Source organism: Rhinopithecus bieti, unplaced genomic scaffold, assembly GCF_001698545.2.
Source record: "Rhinopithecus bieti isolate Rb0 unplaced genomic scaffold, ASM169854v2 scaffold_31548, whole genome shotgun sequence".
NCBI classification, from domain to species: domain Eukaryota; kingdom Metazoa; phylum Chordata; class Mammalia; order Primates; family Cercopithecidae; genus Rhinopithecus; species Rhinopithecus bieti.
The window spans coordinates 6,063,975-6,078,795 of NW_016814470.1; the positions used below are offsets into that span (position 1 = coordinate 6,063,975).

Consider the following 14,821-nt stretch of genomic DNA (forward strand, 5'->3'; position numbering starts at 1 on the left):
TTTTGAGACAGAGTCTCGCTCTGTCGTCCAGGCTGGAGTGCAGTGGCCGGATCTCAGCTCACTGCAAGCTCCGCCTCCTGGGTTTACGCCATTCTCTCCCCTCAGCCTCCCGAGTAGCTGGGACTACAGGCGCCCGCCATCTCGCCCGGCTAATTTTTTGTATTTTTTTAGTAGAGACGGGGTTTCACCATGCTAGCCAGGATGGTCTCGATTTCCTGACCTCGTGATCCGCCCATCTCGGCCTCCCAAAGTGCTGGGATTACAGGCTTGAGCCACCGCGCCCGGCCAGTAGGGGCTTTCTGAATATGCACTTTTCACAAACACATTCATCTCTCACATCACAACATTCTCCCTGCTCTTTCTTCAGCCCAGTTACCCCCACTTTCTTCTCCTACAATTAGCAAGAGGCTGAGGTAACAGAAGAGGATGTCTTCATGCCTCTTGCTGAAGATGAGCAATGGGATCCCTTGCAGCTGTTTATAGGAACTTCAGGTGGCACACCATGGTAGCCCCTAGATGGCTTGTCCTCCTGACCTCCATTTGCTATTTCCCACTGATACAGCAATTCCTGTTCTCGACCATCCATAACACATTTCCTGAACCACACGTTAGTCTTAAATTTTTTAAAAACATTTATTCAACAAATATTTATTGAATCCCTTGTCCGAGCCCTACCTTCGCCCAGATTCTCTCAGGTAGAACACACTTCACTTTAGCCCTTCACTGAATACAGTATTACACCCCAATCCACTCCATTTGTCTATTCTGGAAACCCAGAAGTCTACCCAAATTCCTCCCTCTCCCTCACAGCCCACACCCAATTAGCTGTCAGACCTCCTTCCTGAGAGTTCTCACATTTCACCTTGTCTCTGCTCTCTCCTGCCTGCAGTCCTGCACAGCCTCCTGACTTGTGATCTGTTCCTCTTCCAGTACATTCACCACCCCTCAGCCAGAGTGGGTTTCTGAGCAAAGCACATCATGTCCCTCCCAACACATTGGGAGCCCTACTGTCACCTAGTAAGAGTCCAAACTCCTTAACTTAGCGCAGCCTCCTGCTTACTTGCAGTCCAGTATTGTCCAATAGAAATATAATGCAAGCCATATATGTAATTTTAATTTTTTAGTAGCCACATTTTTTAAAAGTAAAAGAAACAAGTGAAATTATTTTTTTTTTACTTTTTTAGACGGAGTCTCACTCTGTCACCCATGCTGGAGTGCAGTGGCGAGATCTCGGCTCACTGCAACTTCTGCTTCCCGGGTTCAAGCGATTCTCCTGCCTCAGCCTCCCGAGTAGCTGGGATTACAGGCGCCTGCTACCACGCCCAGCTAATTTTTGTATTTTTAGTAGAGACAAGGTTTCACCATGTTGACCAGGCTGGTCTCAAACTCCTGACCTCAGATGATCCACCCACCTCAGCCTCCCAAAGTGCTGGAATTACAGGAGTGAGGCACTGTGTGCCCTGCCGTGAAATTAATTTTAATAATTACACTTTAACCTGATATGCCTGAAATATAATTTCAACATGTAATTAATATTACAAATATTGGGGTGTTTTACAACCATTTTTTCAGACTAAGCCTTTGAAACCCAGTGTATATCATTAAACTCATAGCACATCACGAATCAGACTAGCCGCATTTCCAGGGCTCAACAGCTGTATGCAGCTGGTGGCTACAGTCTCTTCTTGCCCTCTCATTTCTCTGGTTTTTGCACATGCCTACGAGACTCCCTAGCCCTTATATAGTCAGTGAATTCCTGCTTGTCCTTCAAGATTCACCTAAGTATCCCCTCCCCTAGGAAGCCTTCCCTGACCCTCTGGTCTGTTGAGATGTCGGCCCTCTGCAGTACTAAATCCCTCAGCATTTACCTATACCATTACACATGACAGTGTAAACTATTGCTTTACTTATCTGCCTTTCCCACTGAGAAGGATTTACCATGGAGATGATGAAGCTTAAGCTTCAGGGCTCATCACTCTCCTACACAAATCCCTTCCAAGGCTTGCACCTAATTTTGTGGCAATAGTTTTATATTCTTTTTCTTAGTGAGTATCGGGCCCCACAAAACCTAGATTAACTCCACCTCCTCCATTAGACTAAGCTCCTTGAGAGCTGGAACTGTGCTTTATTCAGACCTATCACAGGCCAGACCTATCACAGGCCTCATACAAAGATGTTCAATGAATGTTTGCTGAATGAATGTTGGGGTTCTTGAGGGATTACTCCCAGACTATCTCTCTTTCAGATTAGCATCAGGCAATTCTTGATTTTAATTACCATACATTCATTGGTGATTCACAGTTTTCTGTTTCCAGCCCAGACTTTGTTCCTGGGCTTCAGACTCATTTGTGCCACTGCCTCCCAGATATACCCACTTGGAAGTGACCTAAGCACCCAAACTCACTATTCCAAAGTGGGAACTCTTGAGTCTCCCTAAACTTATTATCCTTTCTCAGTGGATGGCACTACCATCCACCCTGCTGCTCAAGCCAAAAAGATCAGCAGGATCCTTGATTTTCCTGATTCTCTCACCTTCCATATCCACTTCACACCAAGTCCAGATAATTCTGTCTTAAAACATTCACAAATACATACACATATAGACAGCCCACAACAGCCTCCTAACTGGACTCCCTGCTTCCACTCTTGCACACCTACAATTCATTCTCTACTCAGCAGCTAGGGAGGACTCTCATTACTTCATTCACCTGTTGAGCTTGAAATAAAATCCAGGCTGGGCGTGATGGCTCACAACTGTAATCCCAGCACTTTGGGAGGCCAAGGCGGGCAGATCCCAAGGTCAAGAGATCGAGACCATCCTGGCCAACATAGTCAAACCCGTCTCTACTAAAAATACAAAAATTAGCTGGGTGTGGTGGCGTGCACCTGTAGCCCCAGCTACTTGGGAGGCTGAGGCAGGAGAATCGCTTGAACCCGGGAGGTGGAGGTTGCAATGAGCCGAGATCGCGCCACTGCACTCCAGCCTGGCGACAGAGTGAGACTTTGTCTCCAAAATAAAAATAAAATAAAATCCAAACTCTGTATCTGATGCACAGGGCCCTTCATGGAGTATTAGGTTGATGCAAAAGTAATCGCGATTTTTGCCATTAAAAGCAAAAGTAATGGCAAAAACCACGATTACTTTTGCACCAAACTAGTAGCTCCCACCCTCTTCTCCAGTGGTATTCTGAACCCCTCTCCCTATTACTAACCACACTGGCCTTTATTCTTTCCTCTAATGTGCCAAGCTCTCTTTTCCAGCTCTGAGCTTTTGCAAATGCTGGTCCCCCTTTCAGAAATTCTTGTCAAAGGCCATGGGGTGTCAAAGGCCATGGGGTGGTTTCCCTTCTCATTCTGCAGATCTCTACTTGAAATTATCCTCCAAGAGACCTCCCCCACTCTCCCTCACTAAAGGGGGCCCACTATTATTTACAATCACTCTCTATCACATGCCGTGTTTATTTCCTTTACAGCACTTGTCATATGCTGCAATTAACATCTTAGTTTATTTTACTTGTTTATCATCCATATGTCCACTCCCTCACACTAAAAAAAATTCTGTTGGCTGTATATTTCCAATTAATTCAGGTGGCAGGGCATCTAGACATTATGCTGTTCTCTGTAGAACACCATGAATATCTAGTTTCATATTGAATCCCATCACATGCACTAGGAGAAAATATTACTGGGTTTTATGAATGCATGTAGAATCTCAACTACAAGCTTACACATATCCATGAAAACAACAAACTATTAAACTAGATGTGATCAGATGTTTGAGTTTTTCTGTTAATATTTGTTTGTTTCTTATGCATCCATTTTGTCATCTGCTAGCACCCACTAGCAGGTGAACATTGAAAGCTTAAGATTTATGTTTTTAATATTGTGGTTAGGTTTTGGTTTTGTTTTGTTTTTGTTTGTTTTGTTTGTTTTGTTTTTGTTTGTTTTGTTTTGAGACATAGTTTTGCTCTGTTGCCCAGGCCAGAGTGTAGTGGCATGATCTCAGCTCACTGCAACCTACGCCTCCTGGGTTCCAGCAATTATCCTGCCTCAACCTCCCAAGAAACTGCACTGCATGCGTGCCACCATGCCCGGCAAATTTTTGTATTTTTAGTAGAGATGAGGTTTCACCTTGTTGGCCAGGCTGGTCTTCAACTCCTGGCCTTAAGTGATCCGCCCACCTCGGCCTCCCAAAGTGCTGGGATTACAGGCGTGAGCCACCACACCTGGCCAAAAGATTAAGAAAATTTTATGAAGAGAAACCCTAAAACTGAGCATTCTACTCTTAACATCTTTTCCTGACAATTAGAGGGAAGCTGATTATTATTCAAAGAGTCGAAGAAGGGAACCCCTCAGCCCAGGCTAGGGTGGGCCCTTTGGCAGCACAGTGAGTTCCAGCTGCTTCCTGCACACAGCCCCTTGCCTCGAAAGCAGGTAGCTGGCTCTACAGGTCACTGATAGAAGCCCTTAGGATAAATGCCAACCCTGATAAGAAAGGGGAGGACCAGTCCCTCAACAGGTAGCAGGTTTGTCTGCTTGAGGTCTTGTTGATTGGTTTAATTTTTAAAATCCTGCCAGGGACCAGGTGCGGTGGCTCACACCTGTAATCCCAGCACTTTGGGAGGTCAAGGTGAGAGGACTGCTTGAAGCTAGGAGTTTGAGACCAACCTGAGTAACATAGTGAGACACACCCCCATATCCTCCCCACCCCCTACCTTCTCTACAAAAGTTTTGAAATTAGCTGGGTGTGGTGGCATGCACATGTAGTCCCAGCTACTCAGGAGGCTGAGGAGGGAGATTGCCTGAGTCTGGGAGGTCAAGGCTGTAGTGAGTCGTGCTTGCGCCACTGCACTTAAACCTGGGTGACAGAGCAAGACCTTGTCTCAGAAATAAATAAATAAATAAGTGCTTCCAGGATGAAAATAGCCCCCAGTGCATTTAGGAGAGAATGGCAGACTTTTCCCCAGGAGTATTCTAGAGGGAAGAGTATGGATATGGAGCTTCCAAAGGAGCCCCAACTAGGCTCTTTTCTCTGCTTTGCATACCTTTTTGCCATTGGCTTTCCACAGGACTGTCTTGCTAATCATACATCTCATGCAGATGGCTGGTGCTTCCTGGCTAATCTAGTCAAGTATAAAAAAGGGCCCCTGCTGTCCTTCAAATACCAATAAGGCTTTTCAGCCAGCCTAGTGCCTCCGCTTTGCTGTCTGTTGGCTTTCCGTGACTATGCATGGTCAAGGCATATCAGAGATTTATCATTTTTGGCCAGAACAAATACACTGAGAGCTTCAAAACCAAGTATACTTGAAAACTAAGTTTCAGAGAGAGAGCCTGTGCTCAGAGTTAGACTGTGTTGATAACTACGCAAACATTTACCATTTCCTTATTGGGGTCATAAAAGGCATCCTCAAACCAATATATGTCAATCTGACAATGTTGTCCAAAATAATTTTAGCTTTGAATTTTTTCAGCCAGTGTCAAAAGTGAGACTCTAAAATACTTACTATATGTCTGTGTTCGATGCTAAGTCCTTTATTTTTTTCTGGAAATATTCTTAAGTAAATTCTGATTAGAATCACTCCTAAAACACCTTTATCCTTATTCTAGATAATCAGGGCAGAATGAACAGTAAAGTGAAAGATCCTCAGATTCTGAGCTGTTGAGCTCAGAAATTCAACAGCTATCAGGTGGGTGAATATCCAGTAATAAAATAGATTGTTCTCTGCTGATTGTATGTTTCCAAGTTGCTCAGGAAGAAGAATACCTGCAAATATGTTGCTCTTAGTAAAATACCACGTGGCCATTCCAATTAGTTTATTTATTATCTGTAGCTGCTTTCACACTACAAGGACAGAGTTCAGTAGCTTTGACAGAGACTATATGGCTTGCAAATCCTAAAATATTTACTGTCTGGACTTTTACAGAAAAAGTTTGCCAACTTCTGCATAGCTCATCCATTCACTTTACAGATGAGCAACCTAAGGCCTGTTTGAAAAGCAAAGTAACTTTGTAGCATTTTGCCCAGGGTTCACTTCACTGCAGTTAATCTTCTCTAGGCTTGTCCCTTCTACTGGATACAATCTTTTTATTTCCCACACTGGCTTTCATTTAACTTAATAATAACGGTTTGTTGTATTGCATTGACTTGCCCAGGGTAACAGGAATAGTCAGCAGTGGAACGTGGCTTAAAACCCAAATATAGTGATTCCTGATCAATAGTAAGGATCACCAAGTAGCTGTGTAACTTTGGCTGAGTTAATTATCCTCTCTGAGCCTCAGTTTCCTCATCTGCAAGATGAAGGTAATCTATTCCTTGTATGGTTTTATGAGAAATTGTTAAGACAATGTATGTATGGAATAGGCTCTCTGTAAGCATGGATTCTCAACCCCTGACTCCTTTGTCTCACTAAACTGGAGTTCTGGAACTTTTAGGATTCCCTGAGGAAACTGAACTAAATACTTATGGAACTTCTTCTAAGAAAAAGACACTGGGCTTGGCCCTTTAGGAGGTACAAAAATTAGTTCCCCATTTAGTGGCAGTGATAAGCCTGATGTGACCAGACTTATGACCTGGTTAAAGGGAAATAAGGCATCCTTGAAGGGGTGATGACATTTAAAAAATGCTAAAGGGGCCAGGTGTGGTGGTTCATGACTGTAATTTCAGCAATTTGGGAAGCTGAGGCAGGAGGATCACTTAAGACCAGGAGTTTAAGACCAGCCTGGGCAACATGGTGAGGCGCCCATCTCTACAAAATATTAAAAATTAGCTGGGCATGGTGGCACATCCCAGCTACTAGGGAGGCTGAGGTGGGGACTGCTTGAGCCCAGGAGTTCTAGGCTGCAGTGAGCTATGAGTGCACCAGTGTACTCCAGCCTGGGCAACAGAACAAGACCCTGTCTCTTAAAAAAAAAAAAAAAAAAAAAAAAAAAAAAAAAAAAAAAAAATTCATACTGGATCTATTTTGACAAATAAGAAGAGATGTAATCATCCCTGTGCTTACTAATTGGCAAGGAGTTGCTGCTAAAGCCCTCGAAGAGTCCCTTCATAGGTTATGTATTCTCTTTTGAAATCATGATTATGCTTCATTTGTCCCACAAGCTTTGCTTTGATGGTCTAACTCAGATTAAATGGAAAGTTCAGAGTTTGTAGAGTTTAAATAAAAACAGAATTATTATGAGGGACTAGGAAGCAAGTCAGAGGCACTTTGGAAACTGCTGGCCTGTTGTACACCAAAGTATTGGCATTTTCTTCAGAGGAGAATACCAGGACTTCATGGCCACCCCTGAGAACTTAGCAAGGCCTGCCCTAATAACTGCATTAGGAGAGAGGTTCCTGTTTCCTTGTATTAAATTCTGTAATGCTCTAAGCCTCTCTTTCTTTTTGAAGTCTTTGGCTTCATGGAGGATAGTCTGGCGGGAAATAGCACTGACTGGGGAATTAGGAGACTGGGTTCCTGTTCCAGTTCTGATACCTGCTGGCTGTATGACCCTGGGCAGGATATTTCCTTTTTGGACCATCTGCAAATGACACAATAGAAGCTCAATTGACCAGATCAGACACATAACCATTGTGTTGGGTCCTGACAGAACTGAACTCACTTGGACATGAGACATTATCATAGAATGCTAGAGTTAGATGGGACCTTTCAGCGATTAGTTGGATTCTATCATTTCTCCTAGAGAGGGCAAAGGACCTGTCTATGGTCACACAATTCATTAGAGGCAGAATCAGATTAGAACCCAGGTTTCCTGGCTCTCTGTTCCATGCTTTGGCCAGAACAACATGTTATCTAAAAAGTCTAAAGGAAGTGCATTTAATCTCCCTTGCCTCACATATCTCACAGACACATTGCTGAGTTTGGTCTCCATCCTGCTCACTCATTAAAACTGCTCTGGATTAAGTAGCTAAGTCCTTCCACTCTGCATGCAAAATTCTGCTCACACCAGCGGCTTCTCTGAGACCTGGAATAGGCAGGCTGTGAGCCAACCCTTACCCAAACTCACCCTTTAGGAGCAGGAGAGAAGTGGGGTCTGTGTTCCCTAAGGTACCCTCACTTTAGAGTCTCAAGGAACAAAAAACTTGGAATGATCTGGGTGTGGTAGTATGTGCCTGTAGTCCCAGTTACTCCCAACCCAAAAAACCCAAAAAATTTTGGAATGAATTTTCAGAGATCACTTCTGCAATTAATCATCTTCCAGGTTATTGAATCATCCAATGAATTTAACAGAAAGGTCCCTCAAGTGGGCAGAGAAGTTCTTGGAAAGGAACTCAAGGGTCAGGAGAAAGCCCCAGGATTGGTGCTCCTGGTGTCTGGTCTCCAATGCGCACAGAGAGAGGGGCTCTGCCCCCAGGACTAGCTTGTCAGTGGGTGAACAGGGCTCCCATCTTCTCTAATATTTTCAGAACAAAACAAAAATATAAAAGCCTCCCCCTTCTCAGACCCCATCCAAGTCTGGAATGTGAACTAACGGGATTAAATGAAAATGAGGGTGCTAGCTAAACCCTGAATGCCATGCACATGGAAAAGATTATCATTTTTCCTCGCCTGGCATCTTCTTGGACATTCTCCAAAGCCCTGCTCAAATGTCATTTCCAAACACCTGGTCATACCAACCCGAGCTCAAATCTTGGTTCCACTGCCTATTTGCTGTGTGACCTTGAACATGTGGTTTAACGTCTTTAGGCTTCAGTTTCCTTTCCTGCAAATGGGGATCATAATATGACCAGTTTATTGGGTGATTAAGGGTTGAGCCAATGTCATGCTTACAAAGGCCCCAGCGCAGTGCCTGGCAGAGAATAGGTACTCTATAAATGTTGAATAAATAGTAAGGGAACCAGAGCATTCATCTCTTGAGGTCTGATCCAGCACCTTCTCTTCAGGTCCTGGCTTCGCCACATCCTTTCATGTCAAAGGGGCTAGAGAAGCCTGAACCAATTTGTCCTTACCTTGCTGAGGTCTCCTAAGGCCATGACCTTAGCCGCTGGCCTCCTGCTGAGCTGCTCCTTCACCCAGGCCTCGATTTGCTTGTTCCACTTCATGGTGAACACATAGAAGGCATAGGCCAGCAGCAGCAGCAGGCTTTCCCACCAGGCAATAAGGCTGTCCAGGAAGAAGAGGATGAGCATTATCAGGTCAAGGATGTAGAAGGAGACATCACGGAATAAGGGCCACCAGGTGAGGTTGAGGATCTCTCGGGAGAAGAGGGAACAAGTGCCAATGACAAAGAGAATGTTGAACACAGCGGAGCCCACAATGGTACCGATGCCCACGTTGCTGTGGGAAATGAAGACACCGATGAGGGAGGTGAAGAGCTCAGGGGCAGAGCCTCCAGCAGCCATGAATGTGGCGCCTGCCACATCCTCAGAGATCTGCAGCTTGTCTGTGATGACACCTAGGGCTGGAACGAAGTACTCATCGCAAACAATGGCCAAGGCCACAAACACATACATCATGCCAAAAATGTGCAGGACCACCCAGCCCTGCCGCCGCTCCTCCACACTGAACAGATCTGGGGGGTACTCTCCCTTCGGGGGGAGGTCTGGCAAGATGGGAGGCAGCACTGAGGGACTGGGACTGAGCTCCTCTGGGAGCAGGGCCGTTGTGAGGCTTGGGGAGGGAGTGGTGGGCATGGCTGGGGTTGGCTTCACAACCACACAGTGATGGACCTGCGTGGTCGGCTTTGCCCTGACCGTGGGGGTTGTTGAGGTGCTGGGTGCTGTGTAAGGTTTCTTTGCCAGCCTCCAGACTGTGGCTGGGGCTGTTTCAATGGCTGACACACTGGTCCTCGGTGAGGGATTCCTAACACTCCAGGCAGCAGTGAAGGCTTTGGTTTCTGATGGGTTGCTGCCTGTCATGGTGCTTATTGTCACCTGCCCCTCAGAGGTGGCCGGGGTATGCGTCAGGACTGTTCCCTGGGGAGTCTTCAGGTTGTTCTTTCCCACTAACCCCCAGGGATGGGCTGAGCTGTTACTTTCCACTCTTCTGGGGGGAGACAGATTGTTTTTTTCCACGATGCTCCTTGGAGAAGTCAAGACATTTGTTTCTACCTCATGTGTCAGAAAAGTTGGGGTGCTATCAACCATTCCCTTGAGAGTGGTTGGGGTAGTTTCCTCCATTATTCTCTTAAGAGAGTTGGTTTCCAGTATTTTATAGGTTGTTGTAATGTCACTGTCCTTCACTGTTGTCCTGGGGGTGGTCGCATGGCTTGTTTCCATTGTCATGAATGTGGATGAAGCGTAAGTGCCTACTCTTCTACCACGTGGGGAAGGAGTATACTTCACCTTTTCCCTGACTTGAGTTGGGCTGTAGCTCTTCATTTCTCCTGTGGGTGTTGGGGTATACTTTTTTACTATTTGTCTGCTTGAAGTTGAGGTGTAGTAAGTCAGTGTTCTCCTAGATGTTGGGGTGTCTTCCTTCCTTCTTTCTGTACCTGCTGCTGTTGGGCTATAATTATTCTTGGTTGTTGTTGGGATCATCTTGGCTGTCCTTTTAGGAATATCGGGAATATTCTCCACTGTCATGCTCAGTGTTGCTTCATCACTGCCCACTGAGGCTTGGGGTACCAGCATCTCACCCCCCATTTCAGAGCTAGGTTTTGGAGGGTTGCTGCTCACCATCATCATCTCTTCACTGGGGAGGTCCCGGCTGGCCAGTTTTACAGGCTGATGAGAAGAGACTGCTGCCCACAATGAGGAAAGGCCCCGGGGTCTCCTAAGGTGCTGGTAGGTAGAACCGATGATCAACATTCCCAGTAGGAAGAGGAGGCGACTCCAGTGAAGCCGCTTTGTCCGGAGTAACCGCCTATCTTGCGGCCCCATCCTGATCAATTTCCCCATGCTGGCCAGTTATATCTGGTTACAGAAGGCCTCTCATTCTGTCCTAAGATGGAGGCTACTCTGGGATTCAGGTTGGTGATCAGAGAAGATTTCTCCATGAAGCCCAGCCAGGGGGTATCCACAAACCTAGATGGTAGAAAAAGAGATTACTTACCACTAAGAGGAGATCTGGGATCCGTAACAGCCTCATATGGAAAAAAGTGATAATAGAAGCCCCAGGAACACAAAAGTATAATGCATGGGGTCTTTGCAAGAGTAAACTACTCCTGTCCCCTGCTCCAGAGGAAAATGCCTACTCTTAAAAGAAAGAGTACCTAGGGGTCCTCTGTACTATGTAGGCCTGCCAGCAGCCCAGGTTCCTGAGCTGGGGCCGGAGTGCTCTATGGAGTCTCCCTGGGCTCTCAGCAAAAGATTTGCCAGTACTCTTCAGGTCCAAGCCTAAGATGCTGGGAGCTCAGTCATCCATAGCTGGTGCCAGGCCACAGGTCTCACCTTATCAAAGGCAGGAAGGAGGTAGGGAGATATGGCTCTAAGCTATAGACAAAAAGAGGCAGTAGTGGAGGGCATTGCCAGGGACATTAAGGCTCCATGTATTTTTCTGGACTGACTTAAAACAATTCCACCATCCAGAGTGGGCAAAGCTTAAAAGTTAATGTTATAGAGCTTCCCAGAGAATACAGCATGGTGGGAGGATCATGGGAAATGGAGTTGAGGCCTAGACTCCCCGTTCTGCTGCTTACCAGCTGTGTCATCCTGGACAGGCTGAGCCTTGGTGCCTCATCTGTGAAATGGGCATGATAACATATATATTGGTTATGCAAATATAATCTCTGGAAGGACAATTGGGTAAGGGAAACTGAGGATCAAAGGTCAGAAGGCGGCTTATTTTCACTGTATAGTCCATTAGTTTGACCTTTTTATCATGTGCATGTTATAATATTTTAAATTTAATTTAAATTAAATTAGAATATGAATAATAACAGTGTCAGGGGAATGTTGAGAGAGTAAAAACATATGAAAAGCATTGAACAGGCCAGGCATGGTGGCTCATGCCTGGAGTTCCAGCACTTTGGGAGGCTGAGGCGGGCAGATCACTTGAGGTCAGGAGTTCAAGACCAGCCTGGCCAACATGGTGAAACCCCATCTCTGCTAAAAATACAAAAGTTAGCCAGGCATGGTGGCACATGCCTGTAATCCCAGGTGCATGGGAGGCTGAGACAGGAGAATTGCTTGAACCTGGCAGGCAGAGGTTGCAGTGAGCCGAGATCACACCATTGCACTCCAGCCTGGGCAACAGAGCAAAACTCTGTCTCAAAGGAAAAAAAGAAAAAGAAAAGCACTGAACGGAAAGGCTAGTTTTACACAAGAATGAAGGAGGGAAGAACATGAAAGGCCCACAAAGAATCCTCATTTTATAAAGAAGGGTATTGAGGCCCAGCCCAAGTAAGTATTTATTAAATCTCTAATTAATGTCCACACACTACTACAAAACAATAACTGGAAATGATTGGTTTTGCATATGATATATTAGAAGTGAGCTGAGTAACCCATGGAATCTGTCTGGTACAACTCCTCATCTGAGATATGAAAACACAGAAGTCCAGAGAGGAGATGTGACTTGCTTAACATCACACAGTTAGTGAGTAGCCAAACAGATGAGCCTCCTAACTCCCCTTTCTTTCTTGCATGCCACACTAATTGGACATGCAAAGGCACTTGTCTTAAAAAGCAAGAGAGGGACAAGCAAAAGGAGAAGTAGGAATAAGTGAACTTCCTTCTTTGTCCCTGATTTCTGTAATTTTCTTTCCACTATCTCCCTGCAGCCCCCCGATCCTTGCCATGAACTCAACACTTTGCAGCAAGCCCACTCGTATCTCCAACAGAAATTTCAGAGAGTCTCTCTCTTTCTGATGTTCCTGTGTTACGTAACAGAGCTGAGCTGGCACCCCAGCTGATCACTCCTACCTAATTACATCATTTACCTTCAGATCTTGGCATCTGGCTGTCTTCTCAGCTCTGGAAACTCATCAGAATCCAAGATCTCAAAGAGTGGATCTGAAGCTGGACAGCAGGGAACACCCCATTCTCCTGCCTCCAGCTCTCCTATGGAATCCTAATTCAAGGCAGGGTCGGGTGTGAAGGGCAGCTCAGGGGAAGAATATCCGATCGTGGCTAATACCCACCTCCTCTAAGAAGCTTATCAGGGCATTGCACAAGTTCTGGGTCCCAGTGCGCCTGACCAAGCCTGAGAGAGTGGGCCTTCCACCAGGGACACAGATGGGCTCACTGTGGGCCTGCAAAGTCAGTGGAGGAACTGGGGAGATTTCTCAAACTTGTTTCTAAGCTATGAGAATACAGGTGGTCTAGGGTTTCCATGCTTAGATGGTGGAAAGTTTTGGAAAGATTCAGAAGGTGCCTGGGGCTTAAGAGATCAGAAGGCCTCAGTTAGCATTAGGCTCGACTTGCTGCTGTGTGATTCTAATGTAACCTACAAGTAAATGTGGGGATAATAATATCTGTCCTACCTATCTGTAAGGTGAATGTGAGAATCAAAATAAAAAACAAAGATTATAGAGAAAACACCATGCAAACTTCAAAGCAATTCATATATAAAATCTATTTTATTAGGCCTAAAGGAAATTCTTGGTGTAGAGGGCACTAACAGATCTCCCCAGAGCAGGCTGGGACATCCCAAGATACCTGAGGAGTTGGCACACTGAGCTCCCTGCACCTCTAGTCCATGACTTGGAGCTGATCAAAGTGGGAGTAGGGTAAGGTAGTGGGATCTCATCATCCTAATCATTGATCTGGAAGCCATTTCAATCATTCAGCTAACTCAGCCTGATATTTACTGACTGTCCCTTTCTCCATTTCCTGTTTCCTCCAGAGTACCTGGGTGCGTGATGCTTTGGGTTACTTTCATCTGAAATAGCAGGTAATCCTCACAGCCTCACCTCTGCCCTGCTTCACCTTGAGTGGCCTGGAACAGTAAGAAGGTCACCAGATCCCTCTGCTGAAGTCTACAGGAGTGCCCACCCACTGTGGAAGAGCTGGCTTCATCTCTGAGTATGCTGGGGTCACTCTGGATGTTGGAAGCCTGGGGTCAGGGCCTAAGGTCTGCTAGTTACACGTCCTTGCCTTTATGCTGCTGTGGGCAGAACCAAACCTAGTTCTTTCCCTTTTCATGCCACTGTGTACCACAGTCTCAAACTGGCCCAGAAAGATGAAAAAAAGAACATAATTCACAAAGTAAAATGAGTGATCTTTTTTTCTGAAACAACTCCTCTACATTTATAATGTTGTTTATTCAATATAAAAAATTCAGGGGAGAAGGAAATCCTCAGAAAAGTGATTCCTTTCTCTTATATGTTCATAAATGTTGCCAAGGAGTTCTTCCTGGAGTCTAACCTAAATCCTACCTGTTGGGGGTAAACACAGCTTCTTCTGTCTTATTATCATGGGATTCTGGCACATTTTGAAATTCAGCAGGAAATTTGGCTGCTCAACCAAGAATGGAAGCATCCTCTCTACTAGCCATGTGAGTTTGGACAAGTTATTTAACTTCTCAGTTGCTATAAACCTCTCATCCTGTAAAATGAGGATGATAATGACATTACCTGTTTGATAGCGTTGTTGTGGGGATTAATTAATTTGTAAAACATATTAACAATGCCAGGTACTATTGTTGTTGTTATTCTGCTTTTAGGTATCACAATCAGATTGTGTTAGAGGGGTCAACAGGTCTCCATGCATTTCACTGTTACAATGTTCTACTGTGCATTTATTTGTGCAATCACCTGATTAATTAGTACAACTCTTACTAGAGCGGGTGAACTCCAAGAAGACAGGGACCTTGCCTGTCTTATTCATCACTGAATCCTCAGAGCCCAGAATAGTGCCTGGCAAACAATGAATGTATTTAATAAACAAATTTATTTATTTATAAGTAAATTTATTTATTAAATATATTTGATTTATATATTT

General features: G+C 45.1%; 1 protein-coding gene across 3 annotated transcripts in view; it reads right to left on the reverse strand.

Annotated features, from left to right (window-relative positions):
- SLC24A1 (solute carrier family 24 member 1) overlaps positions 1 to 14,821 on the reverse strand; it is a 48,049-nt gene that overhangs the window by 24,630 nt on the left and 8,598 nt on the right. For 2 of the 3 annotated variants that reach the window (XM_017851091.1, XM_017851088.1), the window contains exon 3: positions 8,948 to 10,963. In XM_017851091.1, coding sequence (XP_017706580.1) covers positions 8,948 to 10,837 — 1,890 coding nt within the window. In that variant the 5' untranslated portion in view covers positions 10,838 to 10,963. Of the gene's footprint in view, positions 1 to 8,947; positions 10,964 to 11,577; positions 11,630 to 14,821 lie in introns of those variants that run through there. The other variant, XM_017851089.1, reaches the window with a different exon arrangement.